The 23,171-nt window shown below is 35.9% G+C and overlaps 2 protein-coding genes across 2 annotated transcripts; one reads left to right on the top strand and one right to left on the bottom strand.

The window, feature by feature from the left end:
* The first annotated feature begins 58 nt into the window (after positions 1-58).
* ThrRS (threonine--tRNA ligase) lies at positions 59-18,855 on the top strand. The gene is given in 17 exon segments (XM_019050630.2): positions 59-249; positions 2,707-2,802; positions 3,734-3,791; positions 3,794-3,887; positions 4,501-4,616; positions 5,499-5,632; positions 7,449-7,562; positions 8,091-8,234; positions 9,238-9,384; positions 9,996-10,190; positions 11,292-11,362; positions 12,590-12,752; positions 13,448-13,585; positions 14,061-14,239; positions 15,581-15,755; positions 16,353-16,467; positions 16,841-18,855. Coding segments are annotated over 17 exon segments (2,142 nt in total). The 5' UTR covers positions 59-198; the 3' UTR covers positions 16,993-18,855.
* A 493-nt stretch (positions 18,856-19,348) lies between these two features.
* Positions 19,349-23,050, bottom strand: Naxd (NAD(P)HX dehydratase). The gene is made up of 3 exons (XM_019050640.2): positions 22,832-23,050; positions 21,751-21,867; positions 19,349-20,757 (listed from the first exon to the last, which is right to left on the bottom strand). The coding sequence occupies exons 2-3, from the start codon at positions 21,829-21,831 to the stop codon at positions 19,645-19,647; spliced, it is 1,194 nt and encodes a 397-aa protein (XP_018906185.2). The 5' UTR covers positions 21,832-21,867; positions 22,832-23,050; the 3' UTR covers positions 19,349-19,644.
* Between the last annotated feature and the right edge of the window lie 121 nt (positions 23,051-23,171).

The following is a 23,171-nucleotide window of genomic DNA, read 5'->3' on the forward strand; positions in this document are numbered from 1 at the left end:
ACCCCACGATGGTGGTTGTTTATCGGTGATAAACATGTGATAAACGACTGACTAACCTCAAAATGCAATTTGTTGTGTTGCGAAACCGGAGTGCGTGTCTTTTGACGATCGCATTTGATCGCGTGTGCATGAATTTTTTTAGCAAATTATAAGTCATCGTATGTAATTAGTTATATTATTCCTAGCTGATTTACCAAAATGACAGAAGTTTCTCAAAACCTTTCTGCAATGAGTCTTCAATCTCCAGAGGTAAAGTTTTTATCAATTTATATTCTGCCAAATGGTCTCCAAAAATTTTACGCAGGAAAGAATAGAAAAAATTCTTAGATTGCGTCGAATATTTTCTCCGTAGGCTACTGAGTAAAACTATCTCTTATGATTGTTCACCTTCTAATTGCATTGAATTTGATATTGTTTTTCTGCTCCCCTGAACACTGAACTCCCCACGGAACGTGCAGCTTGTATTTCTAGAGGGCTAGACTATTAGATTCTTATCACTTACTAGTGATTGTCTCATTTAAACTGTACCCTCCACCGCCAACCCAATAAATTCCTATTGTTGCATTCCTCACTTTTTGATAAGGAGTTGTAGAAGACTGTACTTAATGGCTTTTTTGCAGTTGCATCAGCCGCCTATTCTTAATAATTAATGCTAGTTTTTTATTTATTCATATTTTTTTGGATCGGAATCAAATTGTGGTCAGTGCTATATTTCAGACCTAAGATAGTTGTATTGAACTGCCCCAAAGCCAATGGAAAAGTCAGATGCAGCAATGCCATTTCTTCTTTTAAGAAAACTTTTTGTCGAATAGACGATTGAGTAGTAGAATGGACTGCCAATTAGGGGAAAACATCCTTTGAAGCATATAAAGACTGCTCATGACACAGTTGGAATTACCAACAATTTTAGTACTGACAGTGAATCTGCATAAATGTGTACCTCGGTTGCGGTGTTTCAAAATCCTCACTCCTATTTTAGTTTTTTAAGGAGACCAAACCTAAATCATGCCATGAAATTTTCTTATATAGTTCCTAGTATTGAGAAGGAAAATCACTGGAGTTTTCAAGAAATTACGTCTAGTGGTTTATGTAGAAAATTAATGTGTCAGGAAGTTTGCAATGTTGCAAACAGAGATGCGCATTTCTGCAGTTTTACCTTCAATACTCGGTAACTCAATTAGTAGATTTCTGCCTGTTTATGAGAGGCAAAATATCTTTTGTTTACCGAATGAATAAAGGGTTTCTTTTGAAGTGTACTCAAGTTAAAATTTGCCAGGTTTCAATTTTGGCTGCAGCACCAAAAAAATAATAATTGTTTAGACTTCGTTAGTGGTGTATTTTTTATTTTTTTTTTAAAGTATTTTTTTATAAAATCATGTATACCTAATAGCTGTGGCAGGAGTACCATTTTCTGACTAAGATGACTTGACAGGAGGTATCTACCGCCATTTTTAATGGAAAGAAGTCATGCTTGCTACTCAGCATTTTGTTTTATCTGTGTAATCCACTTTCAGGACTTTTTTTGTTTTTAAGCACTGAAGGGGACACTTTAAAGCCCAATGGGTCATGACGATAAAATCTTAGTCAAATTGACCAGCTGTTTGTGCTCACTCCAACACTCGGTGGAAATGAATTATGAATCAGTTTATGATGAAATTTCTTCTCGTCTCTCGAAGTAGTCTCAGAGTGAACCGAAAAATCTTACAGATTTCTTCTTGTCCTAACTTTTCTGTGTTAGACATGTCCATCGAATCTGTCAGAGACATTGCCACCTCCCAGGTGAGCATTTTATTTATTTTCATTTCATCCGATTCTTACTCCTCTCCCCAACCCAGTGTTTTGTGCACGAAACTTCTCAGCTTGGTTTTCTTGTGACTCTTGTGTGACTCTTGTGAACCCAGTACCGTTCTGAGTAGGTAAATCAAAATCAACGCAAGAGAATCATTTTAACCCTCTGATATTTCCCTCTCTACTCTCTCTCCTCCTCTACTTGAAACAGCAAGTTGGTCCCTGTCCCAAATCATTTTTAAAGTCAAGTCTGCTTTTATTTCTCTGTTTACTTAAGTAGAATTCATGACTCGTTTTTCTATTTTTGGTTCAGCTCTGTTCATATAGTATCACGCAAAATAATATTGTCCTCTAATATGTGTGTTGCTCAATTATTGCCAAAAATGATTGCTTCTTGGTATGGAGCAAGGTCAGAATTTTCACCGTTCCTTGCTGATGCCCCAAGTTTGCATACTTTCTTTTGTGTTCTTGCAATGTCTTTCTCTTCAAATAGGCCAAAGATTGCGGAAAGTTCTTCAGAGCATATTGCAGTTTCAAAATTTTCTCCTTCTCAGGAATTTTTCTCACCCTGCAGAAACATCAAATGTTTGCATTAAGACGAACAATTGAGAAAATTAGTCTTTTTTCATTCTTTCTCTGTTAATTTCCAGTTTTTACTGTGGGTAAAACAGAAAACCATGCCACCAAATAATTTCCTCAAACTCTTGAATTTTCTCATGCCACTTGCAAGCCCCACCTCGAGCACTTGAGCCTTTCTGCACCCCTAATTAAGCCCTCCATTTCCTCTTAATTCTAATCAAGTTCTTCGTTTAAATGATTCTTGGTCACTTCGAAGTACTCATCATAAAAGGTTCAAATTTTTTATATTTAGTAAGATGTTCTGTGTACTTTTTTAAATTGTTCTTTTATTGTTTGCAGCAAAAAGCTGAAGGCAAAAAGACCTCTGGAAAGGACAAGAAAGGACCTGCAAAGTCGACAGTGAGTGAGCTAAATCCATGGCCATCTTACATTCAGGTAAATTCTTTTCCATATGGGTAGTATTTCTGCCTACACAGTTAACCTGCCAGTCAAAGAGAACTGCAGGATATAATAAAAAATAATTATGCACTAAAATTTTGCCACCTATGGTTTCCAAAATGAAAATTAGGGACCATCGCATTGCCTCTCAAAAATGCTCAAAATTCTGCTAAAAGTAGCAACACTAGGAAATATTGGCAATATTCCAGATTGCTGAGTCAACAGGCCTTCCACAGAGAAGTTTTGAAAAGTTTGATTCTTAATTTGAAACGGTAGAGCACATCTGAGTCGCTACGCACTGTAACACTGCTGAAGTCAATCTTTGAACGGTGCATTCCCAGCCTCTTGTTTGTCGAAAGTGTAAACCTACTGTGAGCTATGCTGCATTTTTTAACACAGTGGCTTATGGAAGAATCATGGGCTGTGAGTGCTTTTTGGGATTTAATCATTTTGATTAAATCAGTGATTATTCTGGGAAATTTTTGTTATGTTGACTTAACTCCCAAAAAATTAAAAAAAAATGTATGGAATTATCAGTTTAATGTAATCAATTGTTTACCTAAACACCCTGAAAGAAGCTAGGAGCTGGGAATCTGCGCATACGGTATCGCCAGTTGCCACACACTAGTCTGAAGAGCACTGGACAGAACAGCCTCAAAAAGTCACCTCATCAACGCTCCAGCCTATAGCTACTCTATTGTGCTCTATGTTAGAAATGGAAGAGCTTGAATGAATGTTATTACAATTTTAAAAGTTAAAAAATCAAACCTGCTTGCTCACCAGATCTGATAAATCGTCTTCAAAACAGCTTTTCCACTGACCCACATCTGTTAAGTTGACTTCAACTTTAACAACGCCTTGCTCTTGAGGATGCTAGATAACTCCTCTATGGCACTGTTATTTATTTTTGTTCTTTGTGTAAACGCAGGAAAGGATATCACTATGGGACAAGTTAAAAGCCAAGTATTTAGAAGATCTAGCTGCAAAACCAAAAACCCCATCAAAGTTACATTACCTGATGGGAAGCAGATAGAAGCAGAGGCATGGAAAACTACGCCGTACGATATTGCTTTAGGAATTAGGTGAGCATATAAAAGTCCAAATACTTTCGGTACATATAAGCACATAGGCTGTGATATGTTTCAATGATAAGATTTAGTAGATAGGTCTATCTCAACATTTGAGTGTAAGTGTATCCTAGAAAATTCATTTAAATATGATGTTTTTTACATATGTAGTATGAGGAAAAGTATCCACTTTCAGTTATCTTGTGATTGTGTGGAATTAAAGAATCGGCCAATCTCAATTGAATGGGCGTCATTAAATTATCAAATGGACTGCATTTTACAATTTGGAATGAATTCTGGCTCATCTGTGCACAGGGAAACTAATAGCGCATACATTGTTTTTCAACCGGGCCAGAATTCATAATTCCTAATTGCAAAATGTAGTCAAAATGTCCATTAGACTTTTTTATCATTGCTGTATCCTACAACACAACAAAAAATGATGTCCTTATTAAACTTTTAATCAGAGCCATGCAATTAAGGATTTTTACTTCAATTACGATTTATGAAATTAATTGGGATTACAATCACAATATATTGTGAGTGACACTTCTCAATGAGCTGTTGAATTTTGTATCTTGTTTTTCCCCACCTTTATTTTACCTTTTCTTTATTTTTTTAATTCTAGCAAAGGACTGGCCGACAACACTGTCATTGCCAAAGTAGATGGAATTTTATGGGACTTGGATCGACCTCTTGAAAGTAGTTGCAATCTACAGTTACTTAAATTTGATAATGAAGATGGTAAGTTGAGTTGAGCAAGTCTTGAACTGACAGCTCTGTTGGTCAACTTGGTATTGATGTTAACAATATTATAATAACTCTACGATAGACCTTGTACTCGTCAATGTTCATATCAATAGTTTGACCAACCCCTATCTTATTTTGTAAGGTCATTTGTTGCCTTGTTTTAGTATTTTGGTATCATATGGTTTAACATATGTTAACCTCAAAATTTTCTGATTTTTGCGCATTTTGCGATTTTTGTGATTCTGCTGAAAAGTGGGTCTGTCATTGCAGAAGAACCAACCAAGTGAATTGACTTTCCAAAGATAAAGTCGCAAGGAAATAATGATTAGCACATAAAAAGTCTGAATCTCACATCTCGACACGTGTTTTGTGTATCTTGTTACACACTTTTTCAAATTTTCCTCGTCTGTGGGCAGTTTTTTTTTGTCGCTGGCGACTAGATTTGTCCAGAGTAATCTAATTAATCAAACAATCTTGTAAAAAATTTTCTTGTGTATAATTTGAATAGTTTTCTAGTGTTGATATCCTCTTCAAATCTTTTTGTCGCAAAAACAAAGCTTTAATTCAATAGAAATCATATGCAAAGAAAATTTGTGATAGTCCGCAAGACTGTTAGTTTATTTATATTAGGTTATCATGCATCTCTCTCTGGGGTGACTCAAGTTTTAGGTAATAAAACTAAATCTGGAAACTTTATAAATTATTAAGTTCTTTTATTTTTTAACTTAATTTATTTGTAATTTTTTTGTTTTATTTTTCATGAATTCATGCCTTCACCCCCTAAAAATGCCACTTAAGGCACATAATAGATCATGATACATGAGGGAGTGCTGTATGTTGATTTCAGGTTTAATGTATTGAACACTTTGTTTTCAGCGCAACAGGTGTTCTGGCATTCCACTGCACATATTCTAGGGGAAGCTTTGGAACGTGTCTATGGAGGCTGTCTCTGTTACGGACCACCTATAGAGAATGGATTTTACTATGACATGCATCTTGAAAATAATCAGGTATATAATAATCATACTATGATGGTTTTGAACTCAATCGATCAGAAATGACATATCTAAGTCTTAAAAAGAAAACCAAGATCTGCTCAGTAACTACCTCGGTTCTAAATTCACAGCATCAGTCTCTCATCAGAAACTAGGGCTGTGCGAGCCTGGTTTTTTGGATTCGAGCCGAGTTCGAGTATTTTTTCACTAAGTCGAGCCGAGTTCGAGCTTTTTCGAGCTTTGAAAATGACCCTCAAGCCGAGTCGAGCTCGAGTCGAGTTCGAGGAATTTCGAGTTTTAAAACGTGATTTAATCTATTTTCTACAACAAATAATTCCAAACAAGACTCATAATATGATATTAATAATTATTGACGATGACACACTAGGAAGGATTTACACTAAAATTACAAAATGTTTGGCAGCAACGCATTAAAATAACTTCCCGCGGTTTAATTTGAAAAGAGGACAAAACTTGGCAAGAAGCGGCGTACATCAAAGGAACTTCGGGCGGCACAAGTGAAGGCTTTAGAGCCCATTTATGCACGCAATTCGTGTCGCCGGCGGCAGTTGTCGCCGCGACGTTTTTTGGAATCGCGCGATCCATATTTTTGTAGCCGCAGCACCTTTTTTCTGCCGCCGCGACACTGTCTTTCTGGAGTGCAAAAGGTCCAAAACGCGTGCTCACTTTCAGTTTTCCAAGCGGCGGTCGCCGCGCCGCCGCAGGTTGAAATTCGTCGCGCGCATAAATGCGCTCATATGACTCCGTGTAGTTACAAACCGCGCGGGCGGCAGAAAATCGCCGGGCGGTATTGGTTGGCGCTGCGGATGGTAGAAATTTGCCGACGAGACTCTGATGTTATTCAATCGTAAAATGATGGCAAAACTAACAATAGTTTAAGTATGATTGAAATATATGGAAGTTGGACTCTTTCGGCGTTTCCGGCTCAAAAAACTCGAAATACTCGAAAAAACTCGTGTTGTTGACACTCGAGCCGAGTTCGAGTACTCGCTCGAACCTAACCTAACTTTCAAGCCGAGTCGAGTACTTGATACTCGGCTCGACTCGACTCGAAATTCGAGTACTCGCACAGCCCTATCAGAAACTCATGGGACACCCTTTGTCAGTATTTATGGTTTCTTGCTAATCACATGATTGGACATCATGTAAGTAAATGTAACGGATTTTTAGATAAGGTCAGAAATAAAGCACAATACGAAATGCATTCTTATCAAAATTTTAGGTATATTACGCTGGATTTTTCGGATTTTTCAATATTTCCAATTTCAGCTTGTAAGGTAGAAATTAGCATTTTCAATTTGTGTTTTGTGTGATGCAAGTTTGTGATATGTATTTTAATTCTAATAGTGATAGCCTAAGTGCAAAATTACGTTCCTCCATTGTAGTGTTTCCAAATTTCTGCTCTTAACATTTTTTTAAAAGCTAAACAAGCCAACTTTATGACTTGAAATTTATTTAGAAATATTCTGCCGACAGAGAAGAATAATCAAATGAGGTTTCAAGAAATTACATGGACAAGTTTTCTAAAGAGAAAAAAGAGAATGACAGACAGTCTGCAATGTCGCAAACAGAGATACAGGGTTTTGCGCTTTTTTTGTTGTGTAATCCATCAAGGGAGACTTTCATATACATATTATTCTGTGTCTTAGTTAAATCTGATTATTTTGGTGGAACAGACAAACTTTAAGGACAGGCGTTGGAGAGTGTGAGAGCTTAACTGATCAAAAACAAGAAAAGAAATTAAAGAACCAAAAAAAAACAAACAAAAAAAAAACAAAAAAAAACTAATTCATGATTTTATTTTTTGTAGGTCTGTAACGGAGATTTTCCTGTCATCGAAAATGTAATGAAAAGTGCTGTGAAAGAAAAACAGCCATTCGAAAGACTGGAACTGACCAAAGCTGAACTACTGGAAATGTTCAAGGTTGGCATATTTTGATTATTACATGTTTTTAATATTTTGAATCGAACTTAAAGATTTGCACTCAAGATTTTTGAGAGATATTTGATCTTCAAAATTTGACCCAAATGAAGACCTGAAGTTTTAGAAATAAACATGGCGCATACTTTTGCAATTTTTTTCTTTTCATTAAATTGTCTCAATAACCAGTAGCATAATTATAAGAAAAAGTACAATGATATTAGAAACCATTTTCCCTGTGAATTTAAATATATTAGTTTTTCTCTCTTGTTTAAGCAACATGTTAGAATATTTTAAGAATCAGCCCCTGAGATGCTTGCCCTTCAGAAATCTCAGCTTGGCTCAAGTTCTAGACTAAAATTTAAAAATGTTCCTTGAGACCTATTTCACTCAAAATCTCCTGAGTTGCCTCAGGTACAATGATTTCAACATTCATCAGCAACTTTAAGCAAAGAACTGAGTGAATGTTTCGGAAATTTCTGATATCATGGTCGAAGTACTTGTAACTGAGAATTATTTGTCATTTTGCAGTATAACAAATTCAAAGTGCGTATCTTGAACGAGAAAGTAAATACACCAACTACAACTGTGTACCGGTGTGGTCCATTGATTGATCTTTGCCGAGGGCCTCATGTTCGAGATACAGGAAAGGTCAAAGCTCTGAAGGTTGTAAAGGTTCGTATTTGCCCTCCATTGTAAGGAGACTCTATTTATGTTTTTTCTTGAATGCTCATTAATAGTTAAACTATAAAACCTTGCATTTTTCTATGTTCTCCTCTTAAACCAGTATCTTTGCCTAAAAATTTTAAATTAAGGGAAGAGGGTCATGTAATTTCTTTCAGATCAATAACGTTTAGTTTTTCTTTCATTGTAATAAATGTGAAAGTTTTCAGCCTGGCAAATTCAAGTTTAATAAAGCTTTGATTGTCCGAACGTATGCGATGTTCAGAAGTTTAAATCATTGTAACGTCTAAAGCTATGAAAAAGAATCTTATGAACCTATCTAATTCATACTTGTACATTTGAGACGAGTGTCTATTATACAGCTTTCTATAGGTAAAAATGTTTAAATTTTTAAAAGGAAAATATAACTTCTCTTGACAAAAATATAATCTACCGCAAAAGTTTTGAAATAGTCCCAGAAATATCTTTCAAAAATGAGTTTGAATTTTCTGGAATTTAGCGTACTGATTTGCCTGCTTTTCTCATTCATACTCACTTTACGTTAGAAATGCCAAGGTCCTTCTCTAATAGAAGTGCCAAGTGTGTGTCCTTTTTAAAAAGGAAAAAAGAGTGAAATGAATTAACAGTGAAAAATGCTTACAGAACACTTTTTTCCTCTAAGATCTATTTTCTTGGAGGTGATAAGATACTTTATTCTTATTCTCAGGGGTACTGAAAATGCCCAATCTTCCGATCCCATGATCACATTGATTGTAAGGCAAATCGTGGGTCATTAAGGCAATGTCAAAAAATTATGATTTTTTTTGCAAAACAGTGCCTTTTGCTGTAAAATTCGACCTGGCAGGGAGGAGAATCGGAAATCGAGGCGAAAACATGGGATTGCATCAAACATTTGGCGATTCGGAACTTTCTGCATCCCTGTTTAGTCTTTTTATTCTTTTTCTTTTATTTTTGAATAATGCATGAAACTGATTTAATTTCTCAATGAATCTAGACTGGAGCATCTCATTGGGAAGGAGATGTAACTGCTGAGAACTTGCAGAGAGTGTATGGAATATCTTTCCCAGATTCTAAGCAGTTGAAAGAGTGGGAAAGAATTCAAGAAGAAGCTGCTAAGCGGGATCATAGAAAACTTGGAAGGGTAAGTGTTTGCTTCAATCAGTTCCTTTGGTCAAGGAAGTCAGAGGTCATTTTTGGAATCAGCGCTACAAGTGTATCTTGAATCAGTTGTCAATTTTCCATCCAACCCCTTCCTCTTGACTAGTGCCATCATCTGATTCTGATTCTATTAATAACTTCAAACTTTAATAACTCTACTGAGAGGTTTATAATATTTTGGAAATGCAAAATAAATATTTGCTCCAGTTTATTTCCAGCAGATTCAGAATCTGTTAATTAAAAATCATCTGCATCCTACATCCTGTCAACGCTTTTAGCATGGAAGCGATTGTTTATCCAAGTCATATTTTCTTGGAGTGAGACGGATTGTTAGTTGATGGAGCTATGCTGTTGTAACATTTTGATATGCAATAATTTGAGTGTGCTCCAAGTGGGCTCTAATAACTGTTGTGAGTTTTTTAACCTTGCTGCCTTCGACAGTTCTCTCATTGGATGTTTCTTGATTGTGAAAAAGTAATACAAATAACAAATTTTGGAAACATGCTCTCACTGTTACTTCAACCTCTTTTGTCCATAAAATCGCTTTGGAATAATATAAACCGTACTTTAATTCTATAAATTTTATTTCTTCAGGAGCAGGAGCTTTTCTTTTTCCATGAACTGAGTCCTGGCTCATGCTTCTTTCAACCTAGGGGCGCTTTCATTTACAACACTTTGATCGACTTCATCAGATCTGAATATCGCAAACGTGGCTTCCAAGAGGTTGTTACACCAAACATCTATAACACAAAATTGTGGGAAACATCTGGTCATTGGACTCACTATGCTGTAAGTATTTGGCCAATGAGCATCATAAAATTTAGATGTGCGATGACATGATACTTTTTTTTTTTCTTCTTTTAGCTCTGTCTTAAAAAATGAAAAAAAAAAATAATGTCTGGAAGTGAACTTTTTAATGGCAAGTCACAATAGCTAAAGACCGTAGCGGACTCTCGACAGAGTGTTAATTGAGGCACTGGATGCGAAAAGGGCACTACTCAATTGCAGTGTTTCAGAAGCTCTGTTGCTAATTAATCCCTTGGAGATGACTTTAATGGGTGGTTTTTCCCGAATTCTTTCCATAGAAAATTTTAGAATCACAAGGAATATTCAGTAAAATGTTTAGTAAAATGGATGCATTCACTTTCCTTACAACGAATGAAATAGTAGAGGAGACTCTGAAACTCTGCAACCGAGAAGTGCTCTTTTCGCATCCAGTGCCTCAATTAAGAGACCCAGATTATACATGAATGTAGGTGAAGACTGTTTTAAATTCTTTCTCCCACCTCCTCTGTATAGTATTTACAAGAAAAAAGCATTAAAAATTTTCTGGCCCCCCTACCATTCGCCTCTCGACAAAGAGACCCATTGGCAAAACATGAAAGATTTCACCAAACCAAAAATATTTTCTAGAAAACAGCTGAAAAACCACAACCACTTGTAAGCAACTGAAAAATTGCTAAAGTGTACCAAAAATCACCAGCACCTGCTACAAACTACACATATCTGCGAGTGCATGCCATGTGAAAAACCGTTCTTTAAAGGTTAGGAATTTCTTAACCAAAATTTTAAAATCAATCCAAAAACGAATCAACGGTCTATTTTGAACTGTTCAAAGGTTCACACAACCCTACTTTTACCTAAAAAGTATAATTTTTTTTTAATAGCCATGCACAGTCATGTACTACTCAGAGTACGAGTATTCTATTTAAGTTATCAGAATTTTTATTCTTGTGTGAAGGGCTGTATCATTATTTGCTTTTACAACATACCAGTAACGGCTAGTTTTTTTAACTACACAAAAAATCTGAAAGTATTTCTACAAACCTTTGACCATCCATTGACAGTCAAATAACTAACACTTGTTTACATCTCTCTTTCATTTTTCAGGAAAACATGTTCTCCTTTGAAGTAGAAAAAGAAAAATTTGCTCTGAAACCTATGAACTGTCCAGGCCATTGGTAAGAATTTCCAAGTTTTAATATTTGGTTTATGATATTCCTTTTTTGAATAACTGTCTGATGAACAACTGCAAGTTGAAAGCATAATTAATAATTTAAATTATAGGTTTTAATTGAATCGATTTGTTCCTAAACTGCTTCCGTCCATTTTTTCATATTATGAGTTTTTTGGCAGGCATTTAGGTGTTAACTTTTAGGCACTATTAATCTTGTGATTAAAAGACTTTTGGAGTCATTCATATAATACCTAATGCTCTCCCTTCTCCCCTTGTAACACTTTTGTGATGAAGGTCCCTATTCCTCCAGACGTAGAAACAAAATGGCGAAACACTCCTCAACCCCCCTTGCTCCGAGAGGGTTACTAAACTAAACATTTTTCATCAAAAATTCAAATTACCAAATTTCACAAGGACTCAACCTGACAACAGTCGCTCCTCTGAGATGTTTGCCACGGAATATAAGTTTCCATCTCTGCAGACAGTCACTTACAGGGTAAGTAACCGTTTAGCTCAAGACTACGAAAGAAACCTTAGTAGGTTGCTAATTGAAATCAATTGACATAGGGAAAATAGAGCGATCCTATTGGTTAAAGCGGGTGGTTGTTGTAAGTCGTGGTTTATTGGAATCAACGAAATGTTTCCGTTTTTTTCTTGTTTATTTTTAAGTGATTCTGAACAACTAATCAAAGAGCAACTTCCAATTTTAGGTAAGAAAACAGCGTTGCTTTTTAGAACAACTTAAAACGTGCTTTGAGCACATTGCAGTTGTTGTACAACAATGTTGCTGTAGGGGTTCCCAAATTTTGCGCGCGCAAGTAAGCCCCGCCCCCACAACACAAAGCAACTTCGAAAAAAATGCGATTGTTGCTTGTTTTCTTATGTTGCGAGTGTTGCCTCCGAACAAAATACGACCAATGACGAAGGAGAAAAATGATAGAGGAAATAATAGGATTGCTCCATTTTCTCTATGTTTTCTTTGTATATCACCTTGTCTATCAATTTCAATAATCAGCCCTCACGTGTGATGAATTTGAATTTTAGTCAATCAGAAAAGGGAATGTCTTGTGTGTCACTCAGGGATTCTTTTGGGCTGTAAGGATTTCACTGTTTTAGGCTGCCCATAAAAAAAAAAGGTATACAGCATTGTCTACTCATTGTTATAGACCATGTGAAAATTGTTTACATACTCACTATTAGAGTTGTTGAAAACTTTTTGCTCTTGTTCCAGTTTAATCTTTGATAACCGGAACCGATCCTGGAGAGAGCTTCCTCTGAGGATGGCTGACTTTGGTGTTTTGCATCGTAATGAATTATCAGGTGCACTCACAGGCTTGACCAGAGTGCGCAGGTTCCAGCAAGATGATGCGCATATATTCTGCATGCCAACACAAGTAAGTGCCAATTATACTCAGACATTTTCTGATGAATCAAGAACCTCCATATTGCTTTTATTGTTGATAGTGGATCTTCACCACTGCTTCAATATATTGCAGCGCTTAGCCATTCAGTGCTCATTTTTGAAAAGTCAAAATGTTACCTACTAGATATATCACTAAGACATGCTCTTAAAAAAACCACTTTCAAAATCTCATGGATTCAGAAATACTGTTCAATCAGTATCAACAATAAATTGAAAACTGTAGTTTTGACCTGATTTTCGAATTTTAACATTTTTTGACCGATAATTTCTAGATTTACGCTCTTTACGAAGGGACAGGATGTACTCAAAAATCCCTCTTGTGGTGCTTAGGATGGTTCTGAGCTGAGTTGTTTGGTCTAACTTGATTTTACCGAGCTCATCAGTTGTGTAGACCAGATTTTAGCTTAAATAATTTTTTCTTAAAATTAATTCTTTGGACTCTTAAAATTTTATGAGTTACCCAAGGATAGTTGGTAAACCCAAGGTGGTATTATCGAAGTTGTACTAAAGTTTCACTTTTGAGTTTTTCTTGTTCCACCATCCATTCAGGAAAAGAGTCTAGTTTTTGTTGACATTCGTTGGAATATTTGAGTTTTTAAAAACTCACTTGTCTTGAAAAATACAGAGGATCTTGTCTCTCATGTTTGACTTAATCTTTTTTTACAGATCAAATCTGAGATGACTGGGGCCTTAGATTTTTTGAAAAGCGTCTATGGTGTTTTCGGTTTTAGTTTTCAGCTCAAACTCTCGACCCGCCCAGAGAAGTATCTGGGTGAAATTGAGATGTGGAATGAAGCAGAAAAGGTATGTATCTTGAAAACTCAATTTTCTACTTACTTTTCTCTCGAAGCAAACTGTAAAACGTGTTCATCCAGGCAGTAACCCGGAAAGTATGGGCACAGCTGTCAAATTTTGGTCTACAGTTGTACAGTCAGTTGTACCCGAAAGAATTAATTGAGCGTTAAAAATTTCATTTTCTATTACATGGGAGTATAAAATACATTTTGAGCTTTTGACATGACAGGTTAAATTTTCAACAATTTTTTGTTTCCAAACAGCATTATTTGAACAGCAAACCTCAAGCTGTTATACCTCTGATTTAGTGTGATGTTTGGGGGCGTTTTCTTTCGGCAAAATATTCCTAAAATATCTCTCTCCTGAATTCTTTGGCATTCGCATTTTTTGTGCCATGCATGGTTTCAGATCAATCATTCATTTACCATTTCCTCCGCCAGAAAGAGTCAATTTTACTCATTTCTTTTATTTTCTTTTCATCCAGCAATTATCAGACAGTTTAGATGCTTTTGGGGAGCCGTGGATCATTAACCCAGGCGATGGAGCTTTCTACGGCCCAAAGATTGATATCACTATCAAGGATGCTTTGAGGAGGTCTCATCAATGTGCGACAATCCAGCTAGATTTTCAATTGCCCATTCGATTTAATCTCAGTTATATTAAGTAAGTTCTGTCCCCTTCCATTGTTTCAACCATGGTGTCTAGAACTAGGAATAACCGAGATTCATCAGGGAATGAAAACTCTCAGGGAAAATTGGAGAAGTTGTTTCAGAAATCGGGAATTTCTTCTTACACTGCTGAGAAATAATTTTTTCTTCAAATTTTGCCTTTTGTCATTAAATTTTATCTTATTGCATCTGAGTAGTCATTACTGACCTTTTAAATGACATTTTTGAATCTTCAAATCACTATATTTATAGAGAAGTTTTCATTGACAAGTTCCACATCAAGAACGTTCTCCGAATTAAAAATTTGAACGTGCGCTGCAAAATCGGCTGAAAGATGATAACGATTCGATGTTCATATCTGGAACTCTAGTTTTTCTCAAGAAAATTCCAGAGAAGTGAGAAAAAAAACTTGGTTTCTCATTAGGGAATGAGCTCCTGAAAATCAGGGAAAATCAAGGATTGAACATAGTAAAGAATTCTAGACACCATGGCGTTCAATTCCAATTTCATTCTTAGTGCTTAAATTTCATTAAAGTGATAGTCTTTTAAATTACATTTAGGTTTTCATTTACTTCTGAAAATCGCTTATCACAGACACATAATTTTGTCCCTATCATAAATATGATGATCAACATGATGATGAATACGATGGACTCATTCAGTTCAATAAAAACGTGAATTCGTGGACAACGTATTGCCAAAATGAGAACATGCCCCGTGCCATACAAACAGTCAAGAAAAGTAGCGAGTCATTTATCTGCAACACAGGCCACCAATTCAATGCTGACTAAATTTCATCATTATTTGATTTCCTGTTCTCTATGACCTCCTAGGTTTCCAAATTTAAAAATTCAACTTTCTTTGTGTCCATTTTAAGATGAGCAGAGCTGGTAAATGAATTTTTTAGCATTTTTACACTTATTATGGAGTAAAAATTTTGCCAAAGCTAATTAGTGATCGCAAAGAGCTTTTGTTCATTCGCTGGGCAGGAAGATAGACGAAACTATTGGAACTCCTCCAAATGATGATAGTGAGCAGCATCCACATGCAGTGTTAGTCCCACATCTCCACAAGAAAATGCGGACCCATTAATTTTCTAGCTCCGCTCTTATTGGCATCTCCATCTAGATAATTCGATTTTAACAGCTCATCGTCCTTAAGAGATCGTTAGGAACATCATTTCAAATCGTAAAGAAATTTAGCCGATGCCGAATTTTCCTGTTCTCTTAGCAGGGTACTCTCCTCCTTTTTACCGATGCAATCGATTCCGTCACTCGTAACTTTTGCAATTATATCTTCTAATTTCAATTGAAATTTTTCTGTCTTATTTTTTCAGTGAGGCCGGTGAGAAAGTGAAACCTGTGATGATCCATAGGGCAATCTATGGTTCAGTAGAAAGAATGATTGCAATTCTAACGGAAAATTTTGCCGGAAAGTGGCCATTCTGGCTATCACCTAGACAAGCCATCGTCATTCCTGTAGCTCCGCCCTTCAGTGCTTATGCTCACAAGGTAAGTAATTTAGTCTGAAAGAGAGCTTCCGCTGAAGTTCTTGAACCTAAGCTGAACCTGTTTTGATGAGGAAGGAAATAGAAAGGGGGGGGGGGGGCTGTTCATTTTTACATAATCGGCTCAAAATTGAGTTTTTTTAAGAAAAAAAAAAAAATTCAGTTCACATGATCTGTTTAATTTTTTTATATACCTTATCTCATCATAAAGTAATTACTAGCCTTGGTAAAAGTAATTTGCAGCCTTGGTCAGGAAGATAAGACGAACATCCATCGCAGCATTTAGTGCGCCAACCCAATTCAAAACAGAAGTCTTTGTATTCTCGATTCAGCAATTCCACTTCTCTGAGGGTATGATTACACAAATTAAATTGCCGAGAAATACACGGAAAGTTCAATTTTAAAAGCTTATCCTCCTCGTGAAGTTGTATGGAACATCGTATAAAAAATCTTAAAATTTAGCTGCCGCTGAATTTCTTGGTTTTGTGCACAGTGTCCTTTACTTCGAAGAGGTATGATCCTTATTTTGGCTGGTAGCGGTGTTGTATTTGCTTTAACTTTGCCACTATACTCTGTCTTTTTTCCTCTGATTTTTCAACAGGTTAAAGAGGAGGTCTTCAGTGCGGGTTTCAACTGCGATGATGATATCGAGCTTGGTGATACACTAAACAAGAGGATTCGAAATGCTCAAGTGGAACAATATAACTATATTTTTGGTAAGTCCATGTTCCTCTTGGATTTTATTTTCTCATGTGAATAATCCTTCAAAAAAAGAAGAAAAAAAATTGAATCTAAGCTGTAGCAGCAATAATATTATTAAATCATCTTTCTCATCATAATCAAGAAAAAACCTGGGAGGAGAAATTATTTCACCAACTACTGCTTAAAAAAAAAAAAAAACTTTTATCTTTCGAGAAAAGGGTTTCGATCCTTAATCAAAACATGAAATTTTGGAGCAAATATTTCTTAATCAAATTTGACTCATTACAACCAAATAAATAAAAACATGAAATGTTTGGAGCAAATATTTAATGATTTGTTGACTTTCAAGTTTTAGCTTGTAAATTTTTTTGTCTTTGTATATTTCAGTCGTTGGAGCGAAAGAGGAGGCCAACGGAACAGTCAACATCCGTACCCGTGATAATATTGTCCATGGAGAATTCACTGTTAGCCATGTCATTGAGAAGTTCCGTTACCTGAGAGACAATCGAATTAGAGAAAGTGAGAAAGAAACGTTTTAACCTGTTTCACATCATGATCATCGTATGCTCTGAAGATTTTCTTCCGATCAGAGGAGTTGAGTTTCAGTATTGCCAACTATTTATTTCTCAGTTTTAAGCTTTGAATTAAGAAATCGAATGTGCTATTTTCAATAATTTGTCGGTAGCTTTGGTCTCTTTTTCCCTCCTTGCTGTCCAATGACAGCAAGCATTTTGAAATAGAGAGCTAGGAGTTCATTATTTATTTAATTTATTATATATATTATTTGCCTTTTGAAATCTATCACTAAAATTTCTCAGTTTCGTGGAAACATGAAACTTTGGTAGCAACAGACTTTCCTTGCTTACTGAATTTAAAAAAAAAAAAAGGAAAAAAAGTAGGGAAGACTGCATATGGAGGCATTGTGTAATATGCCCCTTACACACAATCCTTATGATTTAACTTTGTCTGAAAATTCTCCATTGAGGATTTATCCATTCTTGTAAATTAATATTGACCTGATTTCCAGAAATGGGCCTGTTGCAAACTTTGCTAGAGCAAAAATAAGAGTTGTTTCTATCAGTAAATGTTTCACAAATCACGATGAGCGCATTGGTGAAGTTTGAAATGCACTCCTAACTTCACAATCTGTGTAAGAAATTTGCGGTTTTTTGAGCTTCCCGGTTCAAAAACGATACTACAGCATAGATGAACATTTCATTGGAGGTGTCATTCTATCTAACCCGTGTGCACCGGGATACTACACAATATTCAACATGGCCGACACCAATCCGCCAAAACACATGTGTCTGCATGAGATTCTAACCATTTGCTAACAACCCAGCGTGTTTACATTCACGATTTCTTTGCGATGATAAAGATCCGCTTTGGTTGACTTTGTGTTCCCGACGGCGATTTGCGCGCAGAAGCGTTGGCTATGTTTGGTATTGCTATTCCGGAAGGGTTGAATGAAACAACTCCTCTAATGAAATGTATGTTCACCTGTGCTGTAGTATCATTTTCGAAGTGAGAAGCTCAAAGAAATGCAATTTTCTTATGCAGATTGTGATGTTAGGAGTGCATTTCAAACTTTGCCAATGCGCTCGTCAATTTTGAGACATTTACTGATAGAAACAACTCTTATTCCTGCTCTAGCAAAAGTTCGCAACAGGCCCATTATAGGGTAATCTTATCGAAAAATTTCAGCACCTACAAGAATTTATGATGGCCTTTAATGCAGGACATAAATGTAAGAATTAGAAGTAAGAGGCAATTTTTTATAAAACTAAATATTCCTGGTAGCAAAGAACTTAAAGTAGAAATAATGATCTTTTTACTTTACACAGTTTATTTCTGTATAAACTGATGTATTTAGCAACCTATAAGTACTGCGAAAAAATGTTTTTGCATTCCTGAAGTTCAATGACTGCATTTAAAATTTGAAAACTTGTGTGTTACTTCACTTAGAGAAAAATTTTAATGTGTTGAAGTTTTGAAAACCTCACTTGTGTCCGATGGGAGTCTGAAAATATTGTTTGGAATCACAAGTTTGTTTCTGCAGCAGTAGCTAGAGCTGAAATGGAACTTCAATGCATTTAGTGTCCCGCTTTCTTATTAAAGTGTAATATGATGAGGATTTTAATTTTAGTTTCAAGGAAGTATTTGTTTTTTTCTTTTCATACTTGTAACTCTAATTTTAGTCACTACATTAATCATTGATCAAAGTTTCTCTCAAATTTTCTCAGAATTCACACCGAGCATATATTTTGTTTGTAAGCTGTAGCAAGGCTGCCTCTAATGACAGGTCCATTTGTCCTCTTTCAAATTTAGAGAAGACCCGATGCCAGTGACTTTAAATTTGTGGAAACCATGCACATCAAATTCAATAAAGTTTTCAAAACTTGCTTTGGTTTATTTTTAGTTGCCTTTATTTAGCGGTATTTTAAAAACAAGAAAAACTCGTAACTATTCTTGGGAGAAAGTACCTTTGTGCCACATGCTCCTTTGTTGGGAAAGCAATTTCTATCCAGTCAGATCAAAAAATTGTAACACAGATTTCCAATGAGAAACACACTACATTTCATTGGTGATGATAAGTTTCGAATTTGTAGTCCATTTCTAAGCCAGTAGACGGCGTCAGGTTTCATAATAATCCAACGATTTGAAGCTGAGAGCATGGTTGGTTAAAACTTTGAACATCTCTTTCACAAAAATATGTATTTTAAGCTGTAAATTTCTAATTATTGAGAAGCTGGTTTGGTGGGGAAATAACAACAACAACAACTTCACATATTTTAAACACCTTCTAAGTCACTGCAGTTCTGAGGGTGCAAGCTTAGATCTCATCTCATCGCCTAACTGGCTCCTTAAAAAGTTCAAAAAAAAAAATCAAAACCATTACACGATCACTCACACTTTATTTCAGCTTTTTAAAAGAATGTTGAGATTTACAGAGAGGTACTTATACTGGATGTAGGGTGGTAAAGCTTAAAAAGTGTAAATTTAGTAACAGGAGGATTTTAATTTTTGATAACTTTGTGTCGATTCTACGGCACAAAAAACAAATTAAAACATTCTGCAGTTGTTATCAAGCTGGACAACCATTGGAACAGTTAAAAAATACAATTCTTGGAAGACAAGCGGAGGTGATTTCAGGAAGAGAATCTCTGTTCATGGCGAAACAAAGTCGGGTCTCACCAATTGCTACCATACACATCTTTGAAAATGGACGGTAGTTGACATAAAATATCTGAAGTTTCCATACTGCGCCCTAACACTTTAAAAGTCTTATTTACACATTTTCTAACAATCATACAAGCAATGTATCCGGCCAGCATTTCGGGAGCGCAATGACTGTCTTCCTCTGGGAAATCGTTAATGAAGGCCCAGTGAGCAGTGGAGCCTAAAATACCAGCAAGAATGTCTCCTTGTCCACCGCAGCGCCCGAGTCCCCCCTCAACGGTACACTGTACATACGAGTCACCCTTAACGATCAGATCTGATGGCCCCTTTACAATTATTGTAACGTGACTGCCCAATTTATCAGTGAGTAATTCAACATGATCAAAACTAATGCTATCTTCCGGGCCGATAGGCAACGAACCCTTCATGAAAGTATAGAGGAGACGAAATTCATTGACGTTCGGTGTTAAATATATCTTCCCGCTATAGTTTTTGATAAAATCTAGGTTTTTCAATATCATGTGAAGACCATCTGCGTCTATTATTAATGGAATGCCAGCTGTCCCTTTTAACCGATTCAGTTCTGTCAAGAGACTGAAAACTGACTTTTGAACTTCTTCGTCGCGACCCAATCCTGGACCGATGACCAGCGTGTGTAGCCGTGCAAGGAAAGGCAAAGATAAACTGGGAGGCTTATCTAAGAAAGGCAGCACCATGAGATCTGGTGTGTAACTTTTTATTACTGGAGCTGCTTTTTCTACGGTGAATACATAAGCTAAATCTGCGCCTGCCCTTAAGGCACTTATCGCGGAAAAATACGGTGCGCCTGAAAATTCAACTGACCCACCAATGATCCCGACTCTTCCAGCTTCTCCCTTGTGACTACTTTTTCGTAGAATCGGAAGTAATTTGTAGCTATCTTGGCGGCATGTGGCTTCCGTTGCTTTGTCATAGTCAGAGGTCATGTTGCTATAGTTAGCTGTGCAGAGGCTTGGGATATTTTGAGTAAAAACAGTTCTCAGCAAAGCACTGAGGTAAAACAGACAGATCTGCGTATTCAGGTAAGTATTTTGATTTGTGTATGGTACTGCAGCTATGTTGTGAGGCTGATTGTAACTCCTCCACTGAAAATAAAAATAAAAAATCGGTTACAAGGTGATTGCCCTTCAGATTTCGAGCAAAATCAATAACACTGATTTAATATCATTTTCTCAACTTTGGGGGCGGATAAAGCAACAGTCATCACTAGTGTTCCTTCTGTCTTCTTGTTAAAATACAAGGAAAATGTTTATCTATTGAATAACAGAATCATCATTTATTTGATTATTTTTTCTTCTGAAAATCTAAAAATCAGCGAAACGAATGTTAAAATTTAAGGTACCTATGACAACGAAGAACAACTAAGAGCTCTAATTTTCATTGCTGATCTGCAGTCCATCATTTTTTATACAACTCTTTCTTGTATTATTATTTCTTTGATAGGCCAAAATGACTTGTTTCGTTTGATGTAAGTTTTTTATTCTCAGAAGTTATTTTCTTCGGAATTACCGTATTTACATTTTCATTCAATCAAATCATGTTAAAAATTCGCCATTCTTTCATTTTACTCTCAAATTCACTTAAATTTCCACAAGTACAATTGTTAGGTGCAAAAACAGCACATTACATAACTTTTCAAAACATCTACAAAACACATAAAATTAAATTATTTGATAAATGTATGCATGGCTACTATTTAGGAAGGGTTCAAACCGTGGAATGGTAAAGAAAACCTGCAGTAGGTATTTCTGCAAAAATCAATGTTTTACGCACAAGGTAAAACTTGAAACACGTTTTTCTCAAAACAAGGTTTGCTCGCATACTCCATTACAACCAGTGCCTGATAATATTGCTATGATAGCTTAGCAACATACATCAAAAGCATTTTCAAAAACTAAAGACACCACTTTTTCACTTCTTACACTTGTATTTCTCTTCAGGAATTCAATAATTCTCAAAAAGAACAATTTAATTCTAGCTCATGTTGGCCATCATGTTGGTATTTAAAGGTTGAAAAAGTTAAGAGAGGGAAGGAGAAATCTGAAAAATATTAAAGAAATGTTGATGCCTCTAACTACCTTTGATGAAGCTGAGGATCCAAATCTTCGGACAGATCCGTCAAATATTGCACAGCAGCGATCTAGGTGGCGCTTGATCATGGAATGATTGATGGAATGAGCGTTGTACTTCAGAATCTAACAAGGAAAAAAAACTTAAAGTGATTACTAAAGATGCTAAAACTAAATATCTTTAGTAAAAAAGGACACTCTCATGAGGCTAATCAGTTCAAGTGACACAACTGATCGCATGTGAGTGATTAGAGTTTTTGTCAGCAGGGTGTCTACTAAAACAGACTGGCCAAAAATCAGTACTTTTACCGTACTTTTTCAGAACATTCCAAAAAATTCCAGTGCCATCCTCGACATACAAATTCAGTAGGTACTTTTTCAGAACCTCCATTTGACAAAGTTCGAAAAATTTCAAAAATTTGAATTTCTCACTAAAATTACGACAAATATGAAAAAAATTCCGGATCTCCTTCTGCAATGTCCACACTTCTTCAGTGCTTCCACACCGCCCTTAACAAATCAATACTATTTCCGGACTTGTAGGCACCCTAGTCAGGTTGCAGAACTGTAAATATGTGACAAATTAAAACATCAACGAACTTCCTTACATTTATTTGATGAAAATAGACCAAGATACTAGGCTTTGAATTGATCTTGGCGTTGTTTGTAAACCTATATGCTGAAGCTGCCAAACACGAATTTGTGACTGGCGCAACTGACCAATTGATCAAATGTCATTCTCCGAGAAGAGAGCAGCGCGTGTACCTAGAGGGTATGTTCAATCAAAGATAGCAATGACAACTCAATAAACCATTGCAATTATTAGCAGCTCAAACTAAAACGATGAGAGTAGGATCATTATCAATTCTGGGTGATGTCGAGTGTTTATGTGCCAGTAATGACTGTCTCAAACCAATACCCTTGCAAGATGTGATGCACTGAATGAGTGAATGATGTTTACACATACCGATTAATGAATGATATTAATAATACTGATAACTACTTCGGCATGGTTATTTAGATAGATCATTGCATGATATCACAATTTAAAAATATTTTATTCCATTCCGATTAGCATAACATAACCTACCTGTATTTGAAGCCTCTAATTAGTAACTTGCAGGTTTTGATGAGGGTGTAAATTCAGACGAATAATAATGCTAGAGACGTGAAATAACAGATGAAAACTTCAAGCTGATTTAGAAAAACATTGAACAGAAAGATATCGAATCACATCACTTCACAATATTTAATCCAACTATTTTGGCTGGCCGGTGTTATCCAACGCGTTATCATGTTATCATCTGAGGAATTTATTGTTTACTTACACTACCCACAGCCCACAGTTGCGAAGTTGTGAAAATTGATAAGTTATTCAATCGATAGAAAAATTATTAGTGTTTTAAGCATGGCAACAAAGTACATCCAGC

This window comes from Bemisia tabaci, chromosome 4, assembly GCF_918797505.1.
Source record: "Bemisia tabaci chromosome 4, PGI_BMITA_v3".
NCBI lineage: Eukaryota > Metazoa > Arthropoda > Insecta > Hemiptera > Aleyrodidae > Bemisia > Bemisia tabaci.

Bases quoted from the DNA above. Each gene is read 5' to 3' on its own strand.
- Naxd (XM_019050640.2), bottom strand. From the start codon at position 21,831: ATGATCAAGCGCCACCTAGATCGCTGCTGTGCAATATTTGACGGATCT. The intron at 20,758-21,750 runs GTAGTTAGAGGC...TTTTATTTTCAG, and splicing joins GATCCTCAGCTTCATCAAAG to TGGAGGAGTTACAATCAGCC.